General features: G+C 58.5%; 2 protein-coding genes across 5 annotated transcripts; one reads left to right on the top strand and one right to left on the bottom strand.

Moving 5' to 3' along the window:
- The first annotated feature begins 4,432 nt into the window (after nt 1–4,432).
- Nucleotides 4,433–9,000, top strand: PHOX2A (paired like homeobox 2A). The gene is made up of 3 exons (XM_055548996.1): nt 4,433–4,823; nt 6,991–7,178; nt 8,071–9,000. The coding sequence occupies exons 1-3, from the start codon at nt 4,607–4,609 to the stop codon at nt 8,518–8,520; spliced, it is 855 nt and encodes a 284-aa protein (XP_055404971.1). The 5' UTR covers nt 4,433–4,606; the 3' UTR covers nt 8,521–9,000.
- Nucleotides 9,001–9,181: 181 nt separating this feature from the next.
- INPPL1 (inositol polyphosphate phosphatase like 1) lies at nt 9,182–24,804 on the bottom strand. Of its 4 annotated transcripts, none has more exons than XM_055548992.1 (29): nt 24,382–24,803; nt 22,958–23,359; nt 20,094–20,157; nt 19,852–20,002; nt 19,503–19,623; nt 19,134–19,274; nt 18,795–18,888; nt 18,600–18,689; nt 18,332–18,430; nt 18,069–18,219; nt 17,872–17,978; nt 17,449–17,551; nt 17,170–17,366; nt 16,768–16,885; nt 16,088–16,184; nt 15,656–15,794; nt 15,441–15,540; nt 15,253–15,341; nt 14,939–15,020; nt 14,717–14,806; nt 14,038–14,151; nt 13,812–13,900; nt 13,306–13,393; nt 13,058–13,213; nt 12,740–12,818; nt 12,506–12,646; nt 10,508–11,201; nt 10,118–10,251; nt 9,182–10,011 (listed from the first exon to the last, which is right to left on the bottom strand). In XM_055548992.1, the coding sequence occupies exons 2-29, from the start codon at nt 23,152–23,154 to the stop codon at nt 9,921–9,923; spliced, it is 3,816 nt and encodes a 1,271-aa protein (XP_055404967.1). In that variant the 5' UTR covers nt 23,155–23,359; nt 24,382–24,803; the 3' UTR covers nt 9,182–9,920. The 4 variants fall into 4 exon arrangements, with proteins under 4 accessions (XP_055404967.1, XP_055404968.1, XP_055404969.1 ...); XM_055548993.1 differs by lacking the exon at nt 24,382–24,803 and adding an exon at nt 24,175–24,279; XM_055548994.1 differs by lacking the exon at nt 24,382–24,803 and adding an exon at nt 24,040–24,125.
- Nucleotides 24,805–24,917: the final 113 nt, after the last annotated feature.

Below are 24,917 nucleotides of genomic sequence, written 5' to 3'. Positions count from 1 at the left end.
ATACTGATAAATGCAAATGAAAGGAGTTCTAAGGTCCTTAAGCAAGACCAAAAATGTGTTAACTTTTCACTAATAGATAAACTCCATCCCTTACTAGAAGGCAGACATGGGTGTCTGATCAAGCTTGGCTTCCGGTCACAGTTGTTCAGCAATGACACTGCGGCATTGCTTCAGAGGCTGAGAGATGCATGTCTAAGGCAGGAGGAGCCAGCGCTCCGTGCTCTCCCCCTAGAGGAGAGGAGGACTGGCAGGAGTGCCATGGATCTGGGGATCAGCCTGCTGCCCACACTCTGAGCCCCGCAGAGCCTTGCTCAGAGTTCAATGGAAGGTCAAGATCTGTGCTGGCTTGCAGAAGAAGCCTGGGAGTTCTCCAAATGACCACAGGCAGCAAGAGTTCTCCAGGGCATGGGTCCTTTCTCCTCTGCTCTCAAGGTAATTCCACTGTCCAGGCTCACAGAGCTGGGACCAGAGCAGTAGAGAAGTCAGTCCCCACTGCACCCTCTCATCGGGCCCCTTTTTGCACACAGCTCTCTCTGTGGAAGGAATCCCCCATCACAACACACTCCCACTGTTTTCACTTTTCCTCCAGGACCCCTCGCTGGGCATCAGTTTCCTCACCGGCATAAAATTAAGGGATCCCAGCTAACTCTGCAGTGCACTGGTATCTTCTGAAATCTCAAAGGTAGAGGTGATGCTGTGGTGCAAAGACAGGGGTCCATGTCTGGATTACATATCTCGGTATCAGGTGTAACAGATCAGAGGAGCTCAACCAGACTGTGGCCTGGGTCTATCAGTCACGGGCCTCAGTCACTTGGTGAGAGAGAGAGGGGTGGTGGTGGCCGTGGCTAACTTATTTAATGGTTACTGTGTGCCAGGCACTATTCAAACACTTCAGATATTTTAATTCACTTAATCATTAAAGTAAACCAGGTTACAGATGAGAAAGGTAAGGCACAGAGAGGCTGAGTAACTCCCCCTGTCATCCAGCTTGAAAGTGGCAGCGCCAGAGCTGGAACCCAGTGATCCAGAACCCATCATCAGCTATGGAAGTGAAGACATGCTCAGCGAGGAGGCTTTGTGGGGGGTTGCTGGGACAATGTTTCATGTCAGAGCATTTTTATTTCCCCAAGAGTGCACACATTTGGGGGAGGAGGGTCTCAGTTAGAATGAGCGTCCACATCAGATGACAACCACTAGCCTCTCTGTTCTGAGGCCCTTGCAGAGCCCAGTTCATTCTACCTGTCTCCTTTTATTCTGAGTTCTCAGGAAGCCCTCGTGGGTGTCCCCATATCTCACACACACGCAGCCTGGCCTCCAAAGTTGCTCCACCTACACCATCTGAAACACCTGAACCCAACAACAGACAGGGTTCAACCATTTTCTTGGACTTCACCTCAGTGTCAGGGCCAGCCTCAGCACAAACGGCTCCTCGAAGAGACATGAGCCTCCAACTGCAGAGTCCTGAGTCAGGGGAAGGGCAGCTTCTGCCCAGCTGAGCCAGCAACAGGCACGTTACCACAAAACTTCCAATCACTACAGCCATTTGTTTGATTCCCTGTAAAGGTGTCAAGCATTTACGGATTATATTGGTCAGAACTCTTGGCTGTGTCAGAAGCCCAACTTAAATCGGTTTAGAGGGAAAAAGGAACTTAAAGGCTCCATGATCAAAGTGTAGACAAGACAGGGATGGATCATGGAAACGGAGACAGATGGAACCAGGGCCTCGCGTCCCTGCTGGTCCCTACACACAAGCGTCAGTTGCCCCTTTGCTTCCACTTTGTCCTTGTGGAAGGGATATGGCCCCTTGAAAATTCCTCAGACGAGGAAGGACTTTCTCCCAGGCAGAAGGCTGGCCCAGAGGGAGGGAGTTTCCTGTCCTTGGCGAATGAGGGGATGAAGAAGGGAGGGTGATCCCTTTCCAAAGAGTGGGGAATGGGAGTCCAGGATGGGATTCCTTTCCTGGACACAAGGCAGGACTCCCCAACACAAAGAGTTCAGCCTTGCCTTCATGAATCATTCAACAAACAGATATGGGAAGACCTGCGATAGTACCGTGATGTGCTAGCCACTGTGGGAGGGAGGGCTCCAGAGATCAACATGAGGACACAGTTCTGCCCTACACCTTGCACTTTACTGCAAATGCTTCACCAAGGTGAGTAACCAAGAGAAGGAGGTACTACGGGACACCCAACCTAGTCTAGGGGTATCAGGGAAGGCTTCAGGGAAGCAGTGACATCTAAGTTGAGACCTAATGACAAACAAGTGTCTCCCAGGTTTTGGCTTTTTTTTTTTTTTTTTTTGGTGAGGGTAAGGGACGGGGAGGGGAATGTGGTGGAGAGGAGACTGGAATGAACATTCCAACCGGAGACAACAACTCTGAGCTAAAAGATCAATGTGTGAGGGCTGCAAAGAAAACCACGGTGAGGGGGAAGCAGGCTGGAGCACTGGCATGGAGGACCTTGTGGGCCAGAGTGAGAGCTTGGACTTGATCCTGAGGACAGTGGAGAGCCACGGGAGTTCTAAGGAAGAGAGCAGTGGCACTGTCTGATTTCCAGTTCTGAGATCCTTTGGTTCCCTGGGTCAAGGTGCACCTCCCACACGGGCAGAGAGAACATTCTGAGTCAGTTTTAGTTTAGACCTCCTAAAAAGTAATTAGAGAAAACACCTCAAGCCCCCTACAAGCAGTAGTTACAGAAATGGGGGATAGGTGTTAAAGAATGAGTGGCCGGGGAAGTGGATGATCTGAGGGTGGGCATGCTCCCCACTATGTAACTAAGCTAGGGGGGAGGGAACTAAGGAGCCCTTCTCTCATTCCCCTAGGACTCTGGCTGGTACCGAAGGGCTGCCACTTCCTTGCCTTCTTGCTGGGTCTCCACTTCTTCATGGGCAGGATCTGCCAACACGGAGCAGGAGGCTAGGGGCTGGGTGAGGAAGCTGCTAGATCCTCCTCAGGTGAGCTGCAAGGGGTGAAGAGTTCTCTGTTCTGCTCTCCTGGATTCTGTATCCTGTGGCCCCACAGTGTGGAGGCCAAGGGCTAAGTCCGTGGAGCACACTGTGGCCAGGTCCAGACTGAATCTAGGTGGTTTTCCTGAAAAAGAAAATGGCCTCTGGAGGAGTGGGTAGAAGCTGAGAGTGAAGTGGTTGTTTGGTTACTGCCTGGTCTTGACCTTCAACACACACACGTACCCACATACACACATACTTTGTGCCCAGGGTGCTGGGAACCAGAGGTTCACACCAGCAGCAATAGGGGGAGGGACTGAGCTATGGGACCTGGGGGAGGGGAGGGGCAGGCTGGGCCTTGAAGGTGCGGGGCAGGGCTTCGTGGCCTTCAGGACAGGCCAGGATAGAGGCAGCCCTCCCCCTCAGTAGCTTCAGGTGGCGCCTTCACAGCAATCCTTCTGCCCGCCAGGCGCTCCAGCTGGTGCGTCTCAGCTCTCCAAAGGCTCTTTCTCTCCGCCCCTTAGCTTCTGTTCCTCCGCTGTGTCTGTCCCTGGCCTTGTCTCACTAAAACTCAGTCTCTGTGTGTCTGTCTCACTATCACGGCCCTGTTTTGTCTCATCTCTCTCTTGATCTCCATTGCAATCCTTGTTTCCAACCGTGTCTCGTCCATGTGGCTTCTGTCTCCATGCCTGCCTCACTCGCTTTCTCCATCCCCCCTCTGTCTCTCTGTTATCTTTGTCTCCTCTGTCTCTCTGCCTTGTCCCTACCTCCATCCTCTCCTTCCTCTTGTACATGTTTCACCTTGGTCGCCACCTCTGTTCTTGTCTCCCTTCTGCTCCACCCCGCCCCCCATCTAGCTCTCTCCTCCATGTCTCATCCTTGTCTCTGTGAATCCTTATCTCTTATTCCTTTCTCCATCTTTCTCCATCACTGTTTCTGTCCCTTTCTCTCCCTGTCTCCGACTCTGTCTCCTCTCTTCATCCACATCCTCTATCCCCATCCCAGGTCCCATCTCTTTCTCGTTCTTATCGCCATTCGCCCTCCTGAGCCGCCTCCGTGGTCCCCTCCGGGATAGGACCTCGATGGGGGCGGGGCCGAGGGACTGAATCAGAATAACTCGGTTAACTGGACGAATTGAATTAACTTCTTCACACGAGCGCCGCCAGGCCTGTTTCCCCTCCCTTCTGCGGGGCCGCAGGTGGGGAGGCCAGGGAGAGGGGTCGGGACCCTACGGCCTGGCACGATGCATACACTGAAGGTCTGGTCCGGACTGGGGCGGGATGGGGACTCTAGGGATGGGGCCCCGGGCAGCCTGCCCTGCATCTCTCGAGCCCTAAGAAGGCGGCGGCTACCCTTTGGGTGGGGGGTCGGGGAGACTGGGGGCGGGGTCTTGGCCGTCCAGGCCCCGCCCCGACGAGCTCGCCCCGCCCCGCCCCCTCCGCGGGGTCCTGCGCGTTAAAAGGCGCGCGGGCCGGGCTGGGCTGCACTTGCGTTGCACCAAAGCGGAGCGCGGCCGCGACGGGGCGGGCGGTCTCGCGGGCGCTCAGAACTGGCCTCGGGTCCTCAGCGCCTGGCGCTCCAAACCCCATCTTGACCCCAATCCGGCCTGGGACCCAGACTCCGACCCGGCCAGGCCCGGTCCCCGCCCCCGCCCCCCGGGCCGATGGACTACTCCTACCTCAATTCGTACGACTCGTGCGTGGCGGCCATGGAGGCGTCCGCCTACGGCGACTTCGGCGCCTGCAGCCAGCCCGGCGGCTTCCAGTACAGTCCCCTGCGACCCGCCTTCCCCGCGGCCGGGCCTCCCTGCCCCGCGCTCGGCTCCTCCAACTGCGCGCTTGGCGCTCTACGGGACCATCAGCCTGCGCCCTACTCGGCAGGTGAGCCCAGCCCTGGTCCAAACCTCCCTGCAAATCCTACGGCATCCCCAACCCCTGCCCATTCGGCAAGTGGTTGCGACGGTCCCCCACAGCCGCCACAATCTCTGCCCTAGCCAGATCCTTCAACTTCCCGCGGGACCTACAGCCTCTCGAGTAAGAGGAGGTTCCCTAGGCAGAGTTGAGCCCCACCCTCTCATCCTTCCTGTTCCTCTTTCTCACTGCTGTATCCCTATCCTGTGCTCTTCAGGTCAAGGAAATAAATAGATCCCTGGTCTAGCCCCAGACTCTTCACCAGGCCCTCCCCTGCCCACAGGCAACGATTGACCACCAAACCTCTCCATACCCTGTATCCTTGGAAGATTGCTCCCGGCTCAGGCCAATCAGACTGCCCATCCTTATCATCACCACCCCACTTCATGCCCGGCCCCACCATGGGCCTGGGCGGCAGATGAGCTGCCCAGCTGGGAGCCTTCCTAGAGCTCCAGCACCATCAAGCCCCTACTGCCTGGTTTCGAACCCATCCTACATGTGCCCAAACCCTCTTGCACCACTGAAACCCATTCTGTGGCCAGAAGAAAAGGATGCTCAGGTCATTAAGCCACTTTAATTTCTCCATTCCCCTGGAGATTTTCCCAGCTAGAGTCCTGCAGAACCCAGAAGCAGCCCCATGGAGATGCCCAAGCCTCCTTCATCCAAGTCTCTAACTGAACCTTCAACCTCATGAAGGCTCTTAGCCACCCTCATCTCTCCAGTTAGAGTCAAAGCTGCCCCACCCAATCTCATTTCCTTCCTTCCTGGGACCACAGGACTTAGTAGAAGATTGGGACTGGTGTGATGGGGAGGGATAGTGAGAGAGACCTGAGCTTGGAGAAATGAGAATCAGGGAGAAACTGGAGTCGAACTGAAACAGGGATAGGGAGATTGGGTACTCGGAGTCATATGCACATGGGGACTGTGGAGATAGAAACAGAAAACGGGGAGATGGGCCCCCAGAAAGCTGGAAGTCTGAGATGACGAAGATGGGGACAGATACACAAAGACTGAGCAAAGATGGAAAGATCGGAGTCCCTGGGAGAAATGGAGACCCAGGGCTGGGGCGATTAAATAAATACCAGATGATGTGGACAGGAATTATAGGAGATGGGGACCTGGGAAGACTGAAAACAGAGATGAGGAAGATGGGGCTAGGCATGGGGTGCTGGAGACAGGATTAAGGGAGATAGAGAACTAGGAAGATATGACAAAGATACTGATAATGGAGATCTCTGGAGAATGGGGAGACCTAAACAGGGGCTGGAGACAAGAATGGGGAGGTAGTGTCAGAAATGCTGTCTGCGGAGCAATGGGAAGCGGAAGGGGCACATGGGAGACTGCACAGAAAGAGTGACGGGTAGTTGGGGCTGGTTTTTGGAGGAGCTGGTAGAAAGAGGTGCCTGGGAGGAAGAAGAAGGGCAAAGAGAAGATGGAGGAAGCTGGGAGGGGAGAAATAACCCTTCACAATGGGTACAAAGAGAAGAATGGTCCAGAAGGGGAAAGTTGCGGATCGATGAGGATGGAGAGAGATGAGGAAGAGGAGAGGGGGACACCTGGAGGAGAATGGGATGTGAAATGGGGCTGAGGAAATGAGGCCTGGGGAGAAGAAGGATGCAGGGTGAAGATGGCCAAATTTTTAAATGTCAGAGAGTCCGTGGCAGGGCTGAAGATAGACCTAGGCAGGAGAGTCTCATTTACCCAGCTGCAGTCCATGAGACTGGTTATTGGAGAGACAGGGTGTTGGCGAGACCTCACAGACAGCGCAGGCTAGGAAGGATAGAACAGGATCAGAAGTCAGGTCGACTGAGGGTCGCAGGGGTGGGTAGACTGGTGGGAGGTGGAAGGAGCACTGCGGAGGGCAGCGACAGGTCAAGAGTCTTGACCAGAGGATCAGATTTTTGGTTCCCTCGCTGCAGCTTTTGGGTCCCAGGTCTCACCGCGCCCTGTCCGCCTTCATCCCTGCCGGCTCTATCCAGCGGTGGTGAAGCGATCTGAGATTGAGAGGGCCAAGCCCAGGGGCCAGGTCAGGGGTAGGGGACCGTAAGCGATCCCTCAGGCGCAGAACCCAGAGGGCCGGGCTCGGCTCCTCACATCCCCACCCTCGTTGATTCCCCGCTCCCGCACACATCTGTAGTGCCCTACAAGTTCTTCCCGGAGCCGTCGGGCCTGCACGAGAAGCGCAAGCAGCGGCGCATCCGCACCACGTTCACCAGCGCGCAGCTGAAGGAGCTGGAACGCGTCTTCGCCGAGACTCACTACCCCGACATTTACACGCGCGAGGAGCTGGCCCTCAAGATCGACCTCACGGAGGCTCGCGTGCAGGTGTGTTTTCGCGGATGTGTGCGGGGAGCGCGCGCGCGCGCGGAGCAGGGCGGGAAGTTAGTGTCTGACACCTGGGGGTCCGCGGGACAGAAGGGCCTCACTCGGGCAGCCGGCGGGTGCAGCCTGCTGGCAGAGAGCTAGGGCCAGGAGCCAGGGCGCGGGCTGGCGGTGACAGGGCAGGAGAGGACCGGCAGCCCCGGGAGGCAGGCGGCGGGCAGACGGGGCCTGAGGCCTTCGTTAGAACGGAGCTATTCAGCGTCACGATTTCCCCTCAGTCTCCCGGGTAGGGCTGAGCACGGCAGAGTGATGCTTGGGAAGCCAGGATGGAGGACGAGTGGGTAGAGGGTCAACTCTAGGGTGGCCTCGGGGCCAAACGAGGCCAAACAGGGGGAAAGCCAAACCTCTGAGCCTGGAACGCCCGGGGTTCAGGGTAGGCGCAGGAGCTGGGTCGGGACAGACTTTTGTCGATCTTATAAATCTGAGTTCAGATGTTCAGCTGGAGCGCATTTACTGAAGACCCTGAACAAAAGGTTTCCCAAGTGCCCTAACCCGCTCTCTACAGCCCCGGGCTTCTTGTAGCGAGGACCTGGGGCAAGGGCTTTGGGAAAGGAGGAGAGCGAAAACCGAGGCCGGTCCAGGAGGCAGAGAACACCGGGAGGCGGCGGGGTCTGCAGGTGGGCAGATCCCAAGGGGCAGACGCTGAGGACCTGGGGGAAGGGACCAGTGGAGCAGGGGAGTGAGGCGAGCCATGAGGAGGGCAGTGAGCAGTGGTGGAGGGCCGAGGGGCCAAGACTCGGAAGGCTGGTTGGCAGTAATCGTGACCTGGCCCCTTCCGGATGGAGGTCTCACTCGCGCCTGGCGGCCCCGGGCTGACCGGTCCCTATGCCCGCAGGTCTGGTTCCAGAACCGCCGGGCCAAGTTCCGCAAACAGGAGCGTGCGGCCAGCGCCAAGGGTGCGGCAGGCGCGGCGGGAGCCAAAAAGGGTGAAGCGCGCTGCTCGTCCGAGGACGACGACTCCAAGGAGTCCACGTGCAGCCCCACGCCCGACAGCACCGCGTCGCTGCCGCCGCCGCCCGCGCCCGGCCTGGCCAGCCCGCGCCTGAGCCCCAGCCCGCTGCCCGCCGCCCTGGGCTCCGGGCCCGGACCTGGGCCGGGGCCACAGCAGCTCAAGGGCCCGTTGTGGGCCGGCGTGGCGGGCGGTGGGGGCGGCGGGCCAGGCGCGGGCGCGGCGGAGCTGCTCAAGGCCTGGCAGCCGGCGGAACCCGGGCCCGGGCCCTTCTCGGGGGTTCTGTCCTCCTTCCACCGGAAGCCCGGCCCCGCTCTGAAGACCAATCTCTTCTAGCCGCTGGCCTCCAGAGGCTCCGGGCCTGCCTACCCCTGCCCCTCCAGGGCCTCACAGCCCCTTCCCATCCCAGGTCTGCCTGTTGGCCCCACTCCCACTGTGTCTGACCCCTCCGTGTGCCCTCCCCAGCTTCGGAGACCAAGTCAGGGCTCCTCTCGTCTTCACCCACCCCAATTCCGCACCGTGGGGGTGGGGGCGGGGGCGGGGGCGGGTACTTTTTACTGGGATGCCCTCCAGGAGAGCTCAGAGCCCCCGCTTCTAGCCTGGCTGTCTTTGAAAAGGGGATCAAACAGTGCCTGCCCCAACAGTGCTCAAAGGTGAATCCTCAAATGGAACAGCCCGGCTTCCTCCCCTGCCTCTGCAGCTGGCTGGGTCTCCCCTCGGCTTGGTGACCAGCCTGCTGCCCCAGCCCTTGGGCCCACCCACAGTGACCCCACCCATACAAAGGCTGGTCATCATTGGGATAAAGAGTGGCGAAAAGGGTCCCACCGCCGTTTTGTCCCTCACTCCTCCCCACCCATCCTCAGCCGGTCTGGCACAGAGGGGAGGCCCTGAGATGAGCAGAGCTGCCAGGGCATCGGAACAGAGGGGCTTCCTCTTTCCTGTCTTTTTTGTTGTTGTTGCTGTTTTCTTTGAAAAACTTGTAATTTATTGAGGTGAGTTTTGCTCAATCCAAATAAAACTTAATTTATTGACATCACACTGGAACCCTTCGGTACCCATGAAGGGGATAGGCTGCCTGCAAGAGCCCAGTTCCCCTTATGACCAGCGAGGAACCCCCAGCTGCCACACAGCTGCAGTGCAGGTGGTATAGACCAGGAGACAAAACTAAGCAAACTGGCGCTTTGTGGCCAAGATTCTTTGCCCCCACCCAAACCAGCCCTAATAACATTAAAGTGCCCGCCCTCCCTAAGCCCACACAGAAAAGCTTAAATAAATCCCAGCCCGGGTCTTGGGCTATTCCTTCATTTCCGGACGGACACCCCTGAGAGGGGGTTGGGAGAGGTCCCAGCTGAGCCCCTTCACCAGTGGTTCAGCCTGGGTGGAGGGTGGCAGGAACAACGGTGAAAGTGGGGACCCAAGACGTACCCAAATGGACCCCATGGCCCCCCTGGGGCTGGAGGAGTGGCCCAGAAAAGGAAGACAGCACCAGAATAACCGAGGTCCTCGGTAACCATGGCAACTGACCTCCAGAGCCCTGGCTCTAAAAGGTGAGGGGTAGGATGTCCTAATTAGGACAATGATTGGGCAAATGACTGGGCAGTAGGGAACACAGGTCCCCAATAAATAGGCAGAAAAGTACTGCCCCGACCCCTTATAACTCTTAAACTTCAGGGCTCTGGCTGGGCCTTCAAGGGCGGGTTTGGCGCTCGGTTCGCAGCTTCAAAATGCCACCGCGGTCACTTGCTGAGCTGCAGGGTGTCCAGAAGGAGGCGCTTGTGAGCCGGGTCCTGCACCCCAGCTTCCTCCAGGTCTTCTTCAGTGATATCGCTGTAAGGGTAAGAGATGCTGGGAGAAAGGTCAGGTGGTCCAGAGAGCCCCTAGCTCCGCCCCCAAGGTCAGTCCCACCCCATCCACTTCCAGCCCCCGCCCCCACCTGAGAAACTCCAGGTCGTCCCAGCCATTGTGCACCAGTCCCTCCTCATAGCGTTCCAAGCCGATGGCCCTCAGCCAGGCTCCCATGCCTGCCTCACCCAGCCCGCCAGCCCGCCCGACCTGCGGGCACGGAGCCTGAGGGAACAGAGCAAGTTAGAGGGAGCACTGAGGGGGCCTGCACACACAGGACTTGCAGGCAGCCATATTCTGCCGCGTGCTCTGGGGTGGGGAGAGAGGCAGAGCAAGGGGCTGATTACTGCCACCTTTAGCTCCCCAGTGCCCAGCCCAGGGCAGAGGGGACACCACTGAGTGCTGAGTGGTGAAGTAAAGAGATGCCCCCACCGCGGGCAGGCACACTCTGCAGGCACACAGCCACCCCAGGCCCACACACCTCTTCTGCCAGGTCCTCCTGGATGCTCTCCCGGATGCGAGGCGGAGGGAAGCTGAGAGGCCGGCCGTAGTCTGAGGGCAGCCCACGGGGCGGCTGTAGCTCCAGGGGGCCTGGCAGGAGCTCCAGGGGGCCTGGCAGGAGCATGGCGCGGCCAGGTCCGGCGGGAGCATAGTCCACCTCACTCAGTGTCTTGGCCATCTGCAGCACTGAGCAGGAGCGATCATCCCCACTGGCTACCTCTCCCAGGAAAGTGCTGGCGGGTGAGGGCCCTGGCGGGAGCGGGGGTCTTGGATGGGCCTTGGGAGGTGGTGGGCCACGAGCCTCACCCCCACTGCGGCCCCGGATCACTGGCCCTGGCAGAGGATCCAGACTAGGGGGCAGGAAGATGGCTGAATCCGGCAGTGGTGGTGGTGGAAAGTCTGGAGGGGGCAGTGTGCCCCCAGAGTCCTCATCTGATGAGCTCCCCTCTCCTGCACGAGGAGGCCGGTGGCGCCCAAGCTGTGGGGCAGGCACTGTGATGGCCACTTTGTTCTTGGTGGCAGGTGGGACAGGAGCCCTGGCAGGTGAGGGTGGCTCCGGGGGCAGCAGCTGGTGTGGCACCCCTTCAAGGACGTAGTAGGCAGGGTTATTGAAGCTGTTCTTGGGTGGGGGGGCCACCACCCCTTCCAGCTCTGGAGCCCCCTCTGGCTTCAACCTGGGTTTGGGAGCAGAATAAAATCAGGGCCCAGAATCAAGGGGAGAAGGGCAGTGGGTGTGGTGGAAGGAGCACCGGGTGGGGAGTCAGGAGATGTAAGCCCCCACCCCTAGACTTGCATGTGACAGTGGCCCCGTCACCTTCCCTCTCTGCCCCTTTGTGTCTTCATCTCTAAAACTGGGGAGACAATTGGATAACCCTCAATCTTCCTTGCCTCACTCGCTAAGAGTCTCCAACCTTTTTTTGATTTTGTAACTGTAAAAGCTGTAAAATGGGTGAAAACAGAGGCCAGAAGGCAGGGCAATAAAAGCCTTCAATGAGAATGACCAGCCAGATGTGGAAAGCCCTGGAGGCATCTGAGCCCAGTCTACTGAGGAATCTTACTCACAGATTCAGGTTAGTTTTATTCAAGGCTGAAGATAAAACCAAGGTGCCTGATAATAGCTGAAGATGACTGAAAATGCACCAGGAGTTTTTATGTTCAAATGACAACTGGATATAATTAAAAAGCAAGCCTCACTTTCCCAAAGTATGATCCATGGAACACTATACTTGACCTTGAACCTTAAACAACATGGGCTTGAACTACACGGGTCCAACTCTATGCAGTTTTTTTTCACTACTACGGTACTGCACGATATATGAGCCACATTTGTTGAATCCATGTGGAACTTCAGATACACAGGAACTGGGGATCCAGAGGGAAGATTATGAGTTATACACCCCTAACCCCTGCCATGTTCAAGGGTCAACTGTAGTTCCCCAGGATATTAATAGTTATTGCATGGAAAAGTTTCCTGGCCCATTAAGTTTGGGAAACTATATTCAACACAGCTGAAAAAGGATTTCCTTCCTGTCCACAAGCTCAGAGCTTTTGCTGATACTATTGTGCACTGGGAATATCTAAGAAAAGAATCTAGTAACAACCATTTCCCAAACTCATTTGACAACAAACCGTTTTCCAGTGGGGCATCTTGTAGGACAGTGTTCCATAGAACACCCCAGGGAAATCTGCTGAGACACAGGCCTTCTCCAAACAGAAGGCTCAAGTTAAGTATCTAAGGGAGCTGTTGCAGAAACCATTTCTAAGTCTATTTTTTAAGACAGAAGTGAGAGGAGAGGCTGACTGTGCTCCTTTTGACTCAGAGAACCACACCTTCAAGAGGCCTGGCTGGCCAGTGGCCACGGGCGTAGGGCCCCACAGAGACCCAAGCAGTAGATGATCCCCAGACCAACCCTGAGAGCCACGCACAGTGATGGATCAAGATGGGTAAGGGATGGGAATGACAGTTTCCTTCTCTCACCTGGGAGTCAAGGGCTCCTCCCGGGCAGCAGCTCGGGGCGGGGCTGGGGGCCTCCCAGTTGGTGGTGGCTTCTCTGGTTCTTCAAATAACTTGGACAGGGGGCAGGAGGCCTCTGTGGAGGCTGGCTTTCGGCTCCCTGACCTGCAGGGTGCACAGGGGAGGGAGATGAAGCAGGGGCTGGCCATGAGTCCCCAGGCACCACTTCAAGTGACTCCCCACAGAGCCCCAGCTCACCGGGGATCCTGGCTGCCTCGGGACACAGAGGGGGCTTTGCTCTTTGCTCCTGCCTCGTCCTTATCAATGCTGATCCACTCTGGGAGGGGAAGGGAAAGGAGACTTAGAAGGGACCTGGGGTCCTGCACCCCATAGACACCCATGGGCTAGCTAGCCCCTTCCCAGCTACTCCCTAGGGCAGGCCCCCCCCAGACCTGGATGTACAACTGCCAAATGTTCCAGGATTCCAACGCCCACCCGGCAGCCCTGGTCCTCCTCTCCTAGACCTGCCCGCACCGCCCCATTGTATGCCCAAACCCCTCCCAATGGAGCCCCCACCATAGAGTCGCTCACGGGTGCCCAGGCGCTCTGTGGGCACCCGCACCTTCATGGAGCCACGGATGTTGCCTGTCTCCTCGCCGCGGTGGGACAGGAAGGTCAGGAACTGCTGGGCTGTGCTGCCAATCATTGACTTGAGCGCCACCACGCACTCCCCTGAAGGGCAGATGGAACAGACCAGCAAATTGCCAGGCCTTCCTAGGGCCCTGCCTGGCTTTCTGTGCCCCTCGGCCCCCCTCTGCCCTCACCATAGGATTCGTAGCCGTCCATGGACTTAACTGTGAGCAAGAGGTGCTGGTCTTGCAGGTACTCGATATCAGCCAGAATGGGGTTGAGCTGGGAGCAGAGAGGCCCAGTGAGGAATAAAGCACACCCCACCCCACTTCCTGCCATGACTGTGGCTCATCCCACCCTCAAGCTTGTCCATGCTCACTCCCGTCCACCTGAAGGAAAGATTTCCATGGGCCTTTCAGAGCACTCAAGAGCCCTGTAACTAATTGATTTTCTGCATCAACAATGGCCAACACAGCATCTGACGTTTAGTGAAGCCTTGAGAAGTATCTATGGAACGAATGAATGAACTGCAACCTGGTCTCCAAACCCCCCTCCCCCCGCAAATAAAGCACATGCCCTCGTCCTCACTCATGCCCACTCCACACACAAGCCCACACTGTGGGCTCTTCCCATCCTCCCAGGCAGGCTCCAAGTGGCATCTGGCTGCACTTCCTTCTGTGCCCTCACCCCCAAGCCTCACCGTGGGCAGCTGGCGTGAGGACCACTGCACCTTGAGGAAGTTGATGTTGTCACTGCTCTGGGCATCATTTTCAAAGCTCTTCTTATACTCTGGTTGGGGGAGGGGACACCCAACTGAGTGCCACCTCTCAGCTTCCCTTCCCCCTAACTAGGGGGCTGCCCACTCTGGGCACCTCAGGCCTCCCATCCCCCATGGCCCACACCCAGCCCTGGGCCCCGCCTCAGACCCTCCAGACAGGTAGAGTAGAACTCGATGAAGAACTTGGTGCGGCTGGCCGTCTTCACAATGGCCTCAATGCTCTCAAACTCGATGTAGGCCTGGTCTGAGGTCTTTGAGAGCCCTGAGGAGCAAAGGGAGGAATGCAGACAGGAGGGCTGAGAGGTGGCAGAAGGAACAGGACACAGAGACTGAGCATTGGGGCAGGGAATCTGGAGCCCTGGCAGAGCAGGAGGGAAGGCCAGGAGGGGCCTCCTCCATCCCAAGCAGCCCAGGGAGACCCCAAAGCCTGGACCTGGGGCTGGGACAGACAGACAACCCAAGAATGAGAGACCATCTGAGAAGGGGCCGGGAACCAGAGTGCCTGCAGGATATGCCCGCCAACAATCCACCATGCCACTAGGCACACGGGTACACGAGGAGCCCCAGGCAGGCAGGAACATGTACACAATTACCTCCATACGCACACACCTGCTCACGGGCATATACCTCCCACGGTGACTCAGGAACACAGACACCTTTACACATCACATATTCAGACACATTCCTGCACATGCATGTATGTACCCGCCCCTACACACCCACCCACACACACACTCAGATATATTCAAAGCTATGCACACCCCCCAGGCTAGCACCTGCACCCACCCAGATGGATGCCGCACCCACAGCACAGCCAGAATAGCCACCTTTCTTGGAGATGAACTGAGAGGTAACTCCAACCTCAAACGTCCCAAACACAGGGGAGTGGTCGCTGGTGACGATGTCATCTGTGCAACCTGGGGGAGGGGAGTAGGAATGGGGGCTCAGGTGAAAGCTCCTTACTCTCTGCTCCTGATTCCCAAAGCCAAGGCAGAGTCAGGTCAGGGACCACCCGGGATCGCCCATCACCCTGGCTGGGAGGCTCTGACCATAGGAATTGCAGATGATGTGGGTCTCAGGATAGGATTTCCAGAGAATCCGGTCACACCATGAAGGCACGTTGGTCCGGACCTGGGGCGGGGTCGGCAGTGTGGTCAGGGGTCAGCTGGGGGTTGCTCAGCTGAGGCCCATGCCCCTACCACACTGGGTCCAACATCCACCTCCAACACCCAGGATCACCCCCGAGGCCTCAAGGGGCCATAGAGGCTGGAATGGTAAGTGCAGAGGCTTGACCCCACACACACTCTTGATTCACCACAGTCCTGGGGGGTCTCCCTGGGCCTAACCCATTCTCCTCACTCACCCCCGTTGGCTTCTGCTTGTGCCAGGCATATGTATCCCGGGAACCCCGCTCATAGCGGTAAGTGGGTGGGAAGGAGATCTCCTCCTCACCTAGGAAAGGCAGGGATGGAGGGGTCAGGGCCCTGAAGACCCGGGGATCCTACTAGGACCCTGGCCCTCAGGGACTGCCACTACCATGCCCACACTCACTGAATCGAAGGAAGACCTTGTGCTTTTCCCGCTCCAAGTTGAGCTGGTCCACCCTGAGCAGGGGCTCAAACTCCTTCCTGCTGATGTAGTTCAGGATCTCCTGAGGGGAGAGGGCACATAAAAACTGGGGCCTTGCCCTCTCAAGCCAGAGGTGAGAGCCCAGCTAGGCCCCAGCCCAGCCTCCCTACCCGCCACCCACCAGGCCCTGCTCACACCTGTATATCCATGTCCAGGCGGTAGTTGAGGTCCCCGAACCAGAAGAGGTGAGTGAAGCGCAGAGATATGTCAAAGGCGCTGAGCTGCCGATCGCCCAGCGTGAGTAGCCGCAGGATGTCTAGGTAGTTCTGGTTCCGCCTGTGGTAGGGGTAGGGGGAGCTCCAGGGTCAGATGTCAGGCACAGACATGGAAATAAGAAGTCTCTGGCTGGGGTTGGGGACAGGGCAGGGATCAGGGTCCCTGGGGACAGAGGAAGGAGCTGGGGACAAGGTCAAAATCAGGGATAGACAGAGGGGTCCTGAGTTGAGGTAAGAAAGGAGGCCTTGGGGGACAGGGATGTAGGAGGGTCATGGACTAGAATACGGGAGAGGGAATAGGCCTCAGGAATAGAGGATAAGGCTAAAGAGATGACTGGGAAGGCACCCCCTCACCGGGCAGTCTTCTCATTTCCTGAGGTGAGGTGACAATTCACAAAGCCAAATGAGGTGCCATTGAACATGAAGGAGACACCCACGGCCCCCTTGTTTCCTGTCAGGGCAACAGAAGAATGTCTGGGTCACCCTCGGTGGGCTTCCAACTTTACCCCCCACCCGTTGAAGCAGCAGTGGAAAGATCCTCCCAACTCCCCCACAACATCAGGCAGGCAGTTCCCTGCATACACAACCACGCCTTCTCTGGGGTCCACACCGGGCACTTGCAGCCCCATCTGGATGGTCTGAGTCTGTCTGCACAGGAGAGCAGAGTCCCTGGAGATCACAGGGACCCCGGTGGTGAAGGGGCAAGGCTTTGTAGATACTGAGCACAATCTATCCTGAGGTAGCACACTGGACTGCAAACAGGGAGACCTGGGCACTATGCTGGTGCCAGGCTCTATCACGTACTAGCCTGTGCGACCTGGGACAGGTCACTTGACCACTCTGGGCTCGAGTTTTATCATCTATGAAATGGAGATAATTATCCTGGCCATGCCTCCTGGTGGGGCTGGAAGAGATTTAGAATATGAACATGCTTTGCAAAGTTCAGAGAGTTCTATAGATAGGAGAAGACCCCAGACCCTGGCTGGAAAGGAAGCAGGAAGAGTGGCCAGAGGGACCCCACCCTCTCTCCTCACCCAGGGTGTTGGCAATGCCAGTCTTCACGCTGGACGTACTGACATGGCTGATGCGGTTCTCGTGCTCTGGCTTGACCAGCACAGCCACCTTGATGTTCCACAGAGACTGCATAGCAATCTGGGGAGAGGGTGCAGGGTTACCCCTGCCTCAGGCTGGGCCACTATCCCCACCTCCCTCACCCTCACCCTGCCCAGCCCACACTATAGACGGTGCTGGAAATCACAAGGTAAGAAGGCCTGCCACACCTTTTCCTGAGGGACCAGAAAGAGTGGCCTTCTCACAGCATAAAGGACTCAGCATTCCTAAAGGATATTCCCAGGGACCAGAAGGAGAGCCAGTTAAGCTGAGGGGAGCCAGCCAGTGTGTGGGGAAAGGAGCTGGACACGACAACACCCCCTCACCGGGCGGTAATCCAGATCTGTGAGCTCCTTGAGGCCCCCGCGGAGCAGGTCCAGCCACTCGCGGTCGCCCACCGAGTTCTCCTGGGTCCCAAAAACATAGATGTCATGGGGTATGGTCACCGTGACCTCATCCAGGGTCTTCCCCAGACCCTTCGATGTGAACCAAGATGTCACATTTTTCGGAGGCGGCACACTTCCTGGAGGTGGAGGGGACGGGGCAGTCAGGCCCCTGCCTGGAGCCCTTACTCTCTCCCACCCCAGTCCCTCCGCAGGCCTGACCCATGTTCCAGGTGCCTATGAAGATGGAGATCATGTCGGGCTCGTCCTGCTTGGAGTGCTTGTTCTTCATGAGCTGCAGGAGCTGGCAGAAGGCTTCACGCTTCTGCAGGGGACAGCGGTCAGTCAGGCACAGGTGGGCAGCCAGGAAGTCCCCTTCCACGGGCCTACCCTGCTAGGTGGCCTGTCCCTCAAGGACAGGGACACACCTCTGGCTCACCACCACACACCCACTCCTCAAGCATACAGCAAGTGCTCAGTAAATGTTCACCGAATGATTATCAGCCCACCCTCGGGCCACCCACTCTCAGCACACCTACTCTCCACCCCATCATAACCGCCTGCCCCATAAGGGATGACATCTCTTTCCTCCCATCTGGCAGGGACCCCTGCGGCCCCCGGCGGCCAGGCCTATGCGCTGCTCACCCTGGCGCTGACGAAGATGAAGTCCTTCCGCTGCGTCCGGTCCTTCTCCTTCTCAAACACGACACCCAGCTTGTTCTGGACCCGCTGGGACTTAATGAGCTGACGAACTAGGGGATGGAGAACGGGTCACACCACCCTGTGCCCACAGACCCAGGGGGCCCACCCTACTGCCCAACCTGGGTTGGGCCCTGGCTCACTGCGGTCATGCGTGAAGGTTGTCCAGTCCTCCTGCGAGTCCCGCTGTCTCCGCAACAGCACCAGCCGCCCACCCTCCACGTCCACACTCAGTGTGAACTTCTGTGACTTCCCGATCTTGGTCAGGTCACCCAGGGTCACATCCAGCTTCACCTGCAGGCAAGGAAGTGGGGGTGCTGCTGAAAAGACCTGGGGAGCAGGTAACACCCTCTTCACCTCCACCCGCTTTCTGCCCTGGAATGTCCCCCCACCCCCCACTATGTACCTCAAAGGCCTGCACAGGGATGGTCTTGGCCTTACGTGTGGATGGCTGCAGTGGGGCCGGGGGGGCTGTGGAACTCATGTCCTGCAGGGCCTTCAGGGCCTGGAGGGAGCAAGGGCAGGCCAGGTCAGGAGCCTTGCTGAGGGCAGGGGCAGGGAGGGCCACCGCTGATGTTGGTGTCAGTGCTGAACTACAGATTCAGGGTTCAGATCAAGACAAGGCAAGTGGCCAGGTGAGGGGATCAGGGGTCAGAGGTCAGGAGTCAGGGCACCTTCTTCTGGATGCCTGACAGGAAGTCCTTTAGCACTGACAGCTTCAGCACCAGGCTCTCTAATTCCTGCTCCCCGGTCTGTGGTGGGTTCTGCAGGGAGAACGAATGAGGTTTGTCCATGAGACCACCTAGCAGGAGCCCCCCGCCCAGTCCCGGAACACAAACCCACCCCCAGAGCTCTCTCCACAGTCCCACCTGCTGCTGCAAAAGGCGGGTCACCATGGGTGAGCTCTGCTGGTCAAACACCTTGGACAGGATCTCCAGACCTGACAGGACCTTGTCCACCTCACTATGGAGACACTAGGTCAGAACTCCTCACTCTGACCCAGGTACAGGGAAAAGGGGCTGAGTGTGTAGGAGTTTCAGCTGCCACCATGAGGATACAAGGGTTCAGATGAGGAAGAGTCAGACGGCAACAGCAGGCTCTCTGTACTGAGCCAGAGGTCAAAGGTCAGGGCATCTGTGTAGCAAGGGAGCGGGAGAGGACAGCTATGAGGTAAGGGTGGGGCGCATGGCATTGGGTGCCCCAGGTACCTGTGCAGCCTCCGGCATGAAGTGGCGAGGGTGCGGGTGAGGTGTGGCAGGTTGCTGGCTCCGCCCCGCACGGCCTCCAGGTCCAGCCCGTAGCTGCCTTTCAGGTACTCGTGCGAGACAGTGCTCAGCCCATTGGGAGCACTTGGGGGAGGGGTAAGAGGTCAGTGGAGGCCCGCTGATACTGTCCTAGCACCCCCCCCAATTCCCTAGAGGAGATGGTACAAGTGGCAATGAGAGTGCAACAGACCAGGGTGTCTGCCTCCTGGGGATCGGGGAGGGAGTGCCTTAAAGGTCTTCCCACCTTTGTTGAGGACATGGTTCTCAGAAAAGACAAGGACTGCCTGCTCAGGAGGGATTGGGGGGTCTCACCTCTCAGCAGCTGGAGTTGTGGGGGTCTCAGGGGCTGCTGGGGGGCTGCTGGGCCCCACTGGGGCAGAAATGCTGGTAGAGCCAGAGCGCGGGGGCAGTGGGGGCTTCTCGTCCTCCCCATCTATGGACAGGGGCCAGGAGGCAGCGGTATGAGCCTCCTGCTCTCCGTGAAGTGGCGGGTGGGGGTGGGTACCATGGTTGTCAGGGAGTTCCATGGAAGGGAATAAATGGCCCAGGCACCAGAAGAGTGGCAGGGGGCTTCAGAGAAGGCAGGTTGAGAAGATGGGGTGGGAAGTCACGGGGGACGTCCGGTGAGGGGCAGGGAAGGTACATGGCACCCAGGCAGCACCTGAGGCGTCACGGTCGTCCGGCGGGTCCGGCTCTCGCTCCCGCTCCACGGGCAGCAGCAGGGCACACACCAGGCCCTGGTTGGGCTGGGCATACAGGCTGATGAGCTCCCCCAGGGTCTGGAAGCGTCGCACTGGCACACCCTGTGAGGTCTGCAGGCCAGCGAGAGTGGGAGAAGAGTCAGTCACCTGGTCCCCAACCTTAGGCTAGAATCAAGGACGGGGTCAGGGTCCAAGCTCCTACCTGCACAGCCAGGAAATCTTCTCCGTCAGGTAGAATTCGGTATGTGTGCACATGCTTCTGATACCTGATGGCAAAGCAGGGGGTCCAAATCTGTCTCCCCCAGGATGGCATCTAAGTCCCAAGGCATCTGTTCCTCCGGCCAACCAGCGGGCCCAGCCCCCGGGGCCCCTTGGCTAGGTTTCCCTGAAACTGTCTACCCAGGCTGCACAGGGTTAATGATGGGGCCTGTCCACTCTATCCTGCTGGTGCTAAGCAGAGCAGGAATGACCGGACCCCACCCCAGACCTACATATGCTCCACACCCACTGCAAGGCCGGGGAAGCAACAGGCAGCTCTTTTGTGGCTTCCACAGCTGTCTAAACAGACCCTCTGGGCTGTGGTACTAGTCTGGGCCCCCCGCCAGAGTTAAGAGTCCTCAGAAGCCTGGGTAACTCGTCTGCGTGCATGGGTGATGTGCTATCACACGTGCGTCTGCCGCCTGTGTTTACACTGGTTGTATGGTTCTGCTGGAGTCAGGTGTGTCTGAAGCAGTCTTGCTGAGGGGATGTGGGAATACCACCCTAGGGCTTTCCTTTTCCTTCCTCAGACACCAGGAAATTGGAAGGACACATGGGGGCCCCCGGTGGGGGACCTGGGCCTCTAGGAGCCCCAAGCTGAGGAGGGGCACGAGGGGTGCTGACAGATGGCAGCAACAGCTGAGCAGGTGACAGCTGAGCCTGGTCCAAATGGCACAGCCCGCGCTCAGTGGGGGTGGAGGATTTCTACAGCCACGCCTCCAGGCAGGCTTGCCCAAGGGAGTCACCTGGACCCTGTGTCGGGCAGTAGGTGGGTACTGGCACTAGAGAGGATCAAACGTCTATTTGAGGAGACCCTATACCCTGGGCACAGGGCCACCCTCTCCTCTCAGGTAAAATCTCCTTTTGGGGACTCTCCTGACCACTGGGCACAAACTGTGTGGGTATCTGTGTGTGACTGGGTGTGTTGGTTTGTGGACTGTGGGTCTGTGTTTATAACAATAATAGCAAACAACAACAACAACAATAATAGCATCCCATTAACTGCGTCCTATCTCTGTGACAAGCCAGGTACTCAACGTCCTACAGACATGATCTCATTTAATCCTCACACTTTAAGGAAGATATTATTATTATTATCATCCCCATTCTCCAGAAAAGGAAACTGAGGCTCAAGGAAGAAAAGTGATTTGCCTAAGGCCACCAAGGAAGAGGCCAAGCTAGCATTTAGTCAGGACAGAGACCAGGACCTGTATCCTGGCCTGCTTGTCGGATTGCCTGTGACTACAGGGGCAGGGGTGTGTCTTTGTTTCCCCTGTACACATAGGTGTCATGTACAGGTAAGCAAGTTTGTTTCTGATCACCCACCTCTAGGTTCCTGAGATGCAGGGAGTAACCCGAGTCAGCTGGTAAAGCTGAAGCCCCCACACACAGACAGACCCCCACCCCACCCAGCCCCTCCCTGGTAATGGAGCCAGAATTTTTCCCTCCTGGGACAATAATGTTCCTCGTCCAGACACAGGCCCAGCTGTCCCCCTCCCACTCAACAGCTGACCTAGCACCTGCCTCCCTCCCCTCCCTAATTAGGGGGTATGCCTCACAGGGGGCTGGTATGCAGGACTCTTAAGATATTCATCTGCCCAGGCTGTCTCTCGTCAGTCTCCCCTCTTGGGCCTCAGACGTGGGACATAAGCTGAAACTTAAGGGATATAAGCCCCTTCCTCTTCAGGTCCACTGCCTAGGCCAGGGTTTCTCAACCTCAGCACCACGAACATTATGGACAGCATTCTTCTGTTGTGAGGGACGGTCCTGTGTGCTGTCGAACAGCATCCCTGGCTTCTGCGCACTAGGAGCAGGTAGCATGATACCAGTTGCGACAATCAAAAATATCTCTGCCAACTGTCCCGAGGGGTAAAATCAACCCCAACTGAAAACCCCTGGCCTAGGCCAGTGTACCCCCAAGATGTGAGAACAGAGGGGAAAGAGACAAGGATAGGGACTTGGGAGGGCTCATGGAGCTGAGCAACATAACTAGAGTTAAACAAAGCAGCATCACAGCTTCCCACTCACTACCTCCCACTCCAGAGGCCTACAGGAGCCCACCCAGTGGCTGATCTGGGTTGGGGGAGGGGGGGCCTGCAGCTCAGGAAGATTCCAAAACCGAAAGTGCAAACCCACCCAACACCACCGCCACACATGGCTGATGGGTAGAAGCACAAAACCAGGCCCACTTGGAGAGCTGCCAAGTCTAGCCCCACACTCAGCACCCACAGCTCAGGCCTAGGGCAGCCGCATTCCCAAAGCTAGAGCACACACACTCACTCACTGATTCATGAAATAATGACAAGGCCCCATACAGCCTCCCCTCCCCTTCTCCTCCACACTACCCTGCCCCCCAGACCCAGTCATACATATCCAGGCAGGCCCCAGTCTCAGTCCTGGGATTCAGAAAGTCCCCATAAGGAAGCTGCTGGGCATCCCCCAACACAGGCCATCAGTTCCTCTGGCCCTGGCTCCTAGTCAGATACCTGATCCCTACATAAACACAAATGCACACAACCTTGGAATGTACACACTCACGCCTGCCTGGAGGATGCCTGACCCGGTCTACCAGAGACTCCTTGCATTTTCCCCAATTACAGCCACCCGGGGCAGCAGGACCCCACATACTCTGCCCCCAGACACACAGCAGGAAGGAAGTGCTCCCAGCATCCTTCCTTAAGTCCGGCAGAAAGCCAAGGTCCTCACTCTGGGGGGCGCTGGCGTCCCACGGTCCCAGGCCCTACCCCCACAACACTCAAGGAAGCCCGGGCCGTGTCCCCGCCCGCTTGGAGCCCCGGCCCCACTCACAGGACGCAGAGAGCAAAGGCTCCCGCCACGCTCTCGCTGTCTCGGACCAGGAAGCTGCCATCGCGGCCTGCCCGGGCCAGCAGCTCCTCGGCGGCGGCGCGGCTCAGGTCGCGGTGGTACCAGGCGGGGGCCGGGCTGCCCAAAGCGGCCCCCGGCCCAGCGGCCCCCGGCCCCGGCGCTCCGCACGCGGAAGCCATGGCCCGCGCAGGGCTCAGCGCCGCCCGCGCCCACCGTCCCGCGCCATCCGCCCCGGGACGCTCGGGGCTGAGGCTGGGACCGGGCCCGGGTCCCGGGGCTAAGGATCCGCCGGCGAGGCCGACCCAGAGATCGGAGCTCCGCGTTCCGCCTCGCTTGCCGCCGGGTTTGCCGCGCAGCCGACGCCGCCAGCAGCGCCGGCCTCAACTTGAAGAGAAAGAAAAGTTTGTTCAGAGGCGGCGGGGGAGGGGCAGGAGCGGAGCGCCGTGCCGGGCGGCCGGCCCCCACCCCCACCGCTCGGCCCGAGGCCCGGCCCGCCCCTGCCCCCACCCTCTTCCCCATGGGGAAGTTGCCCTCTGCATCCCGCAGGACCCAGGACCCCCCAAGTCCCAGGGCCTCTCAAACCCCACATGATCCTGCCCCGCCATCACCAGAGGCGATCCAGCTCCTAACCCCCGCATCGAAGCCCAAGTCCCCCCCTCCCCCTCCATCCTGCGCCCGACACTTCGGGATCCCGACCCCTTCCTAATACATTGGCAATTATACAACCCCCCAACTCCCATAAACGTTTGATCCCACCCTCAAATCCTTTCCATTCGGACTCCCTACAGACTCGTAGGATCGAGTTACCAAAATCTGCAAAGGATCCCATGATGAACCTCCCCTGTCGTCCCCTCTCCCCATCATCCCCAACTCCCTTGAAATCCCCTCTTAGACCTGAACCCTCAAACTCTACTGGGTCCAAATCCCGTGGGGGGGATCCCTTACAAACCCCCAGAAGAGCTCCAGTGTCCTCGAATCCCCAAGCACCGTCCCTGGCAGCCCCTCTCAGCCCAGGCAGAGCCCTTCCCCCTCTCGGCCAAGTTCCCTGGCACCATCCCCCATACCCGCAGGCCCCGGCCTTGAGGGGTTCAGCAGTCAAGAGAGCAGGCCTCCTTTTGCCCACACAGAAGAAAGTTCCCTCAGCCCCCCGGGCTCCCGACCTATCCCTAGAGCCTCGGCTGCCGTACTCAGACTCCCACCTCCTGGGCTGCTCCGAAGCCCCCTTCCCCGGGGAAGCGGCCCTGGACTCTCAGCGGCCACTTAAGATGGCCATCCGCCGCCGCCGCACCCCCCTCGCCTTCCGCCCCGCCCGCCGCTCCGCCCCCGCTGCTCTCCGCGGAGCCGGGGGTAGCACCCGCGCGCCCCGCCTCGCCCGGGCCCAGCGCCTTGATCCCAGAGCTGCTGACCGGCCAATTGACCTCGGGCAGGTCACGGCGCCTCTCCGAGCCTCGCCTTCCGGCTCTGTAAAATGGGGATAACGTTTTGAGGGCAGAGTCCAGGGGACTGTGCTTGTAAAGCTCTCGGCACGGGGCCCGGCATCCAGTGGGCGCTCCCGAAGGGCGGCTATTTTTATTATTAATTAAGGAGTAACGAAGGTGACAGCTGTGTAAACTGTAAAGCGCGGCGGCGGAACGAACGGGTATTATTAGCACCCGCCCCCGCCCCAGCTACTCCCTCCAAGTCAACAAACTTGAGCCTTTGTGGGCGGGACGCGGAGCCAGGAGCCCCCTAGACCGGGTTCGCTCCGTCGTCCCCTGGCCTCTTACTCTCCCACCAGGAGAGGCAGGGCCCCTGGGCCGCCCGGAAAGGTCAGCTGCTCTTAGGAGGGTCTGGCCCACCCCTCCCCAAAAAAAGACCTAGCCGGTGGCGGCGTCTCCTGGGAGTCCGCTTCCTGCCCCGCCCCTCCGCCCCCTGGATCCTTAAAGGCACAGGCCTCCCGCCT

This window comes from Bubalus kerabau, chromosome 15, assembly GCF_029407905.1.
Source record: "Bubalus kerabau isolate K-KA32 ecotype Philippines breed swamp buffalo chromosome 15, PCC_UOA_SB_1v2, whole genome shotgun sequence".
In the NCBI taxonomy this organism is placed as follows: Eukaryota; Metazoa; Chordata; class Mammalia; order Artiodactyla; family Bovidae; genus Bubalus; species Bubalus kerabau.
Note: the sequence above shows the minus strand (reverse complement) of the source record. Positions and strands in the feature narration are given on the sequence as shown.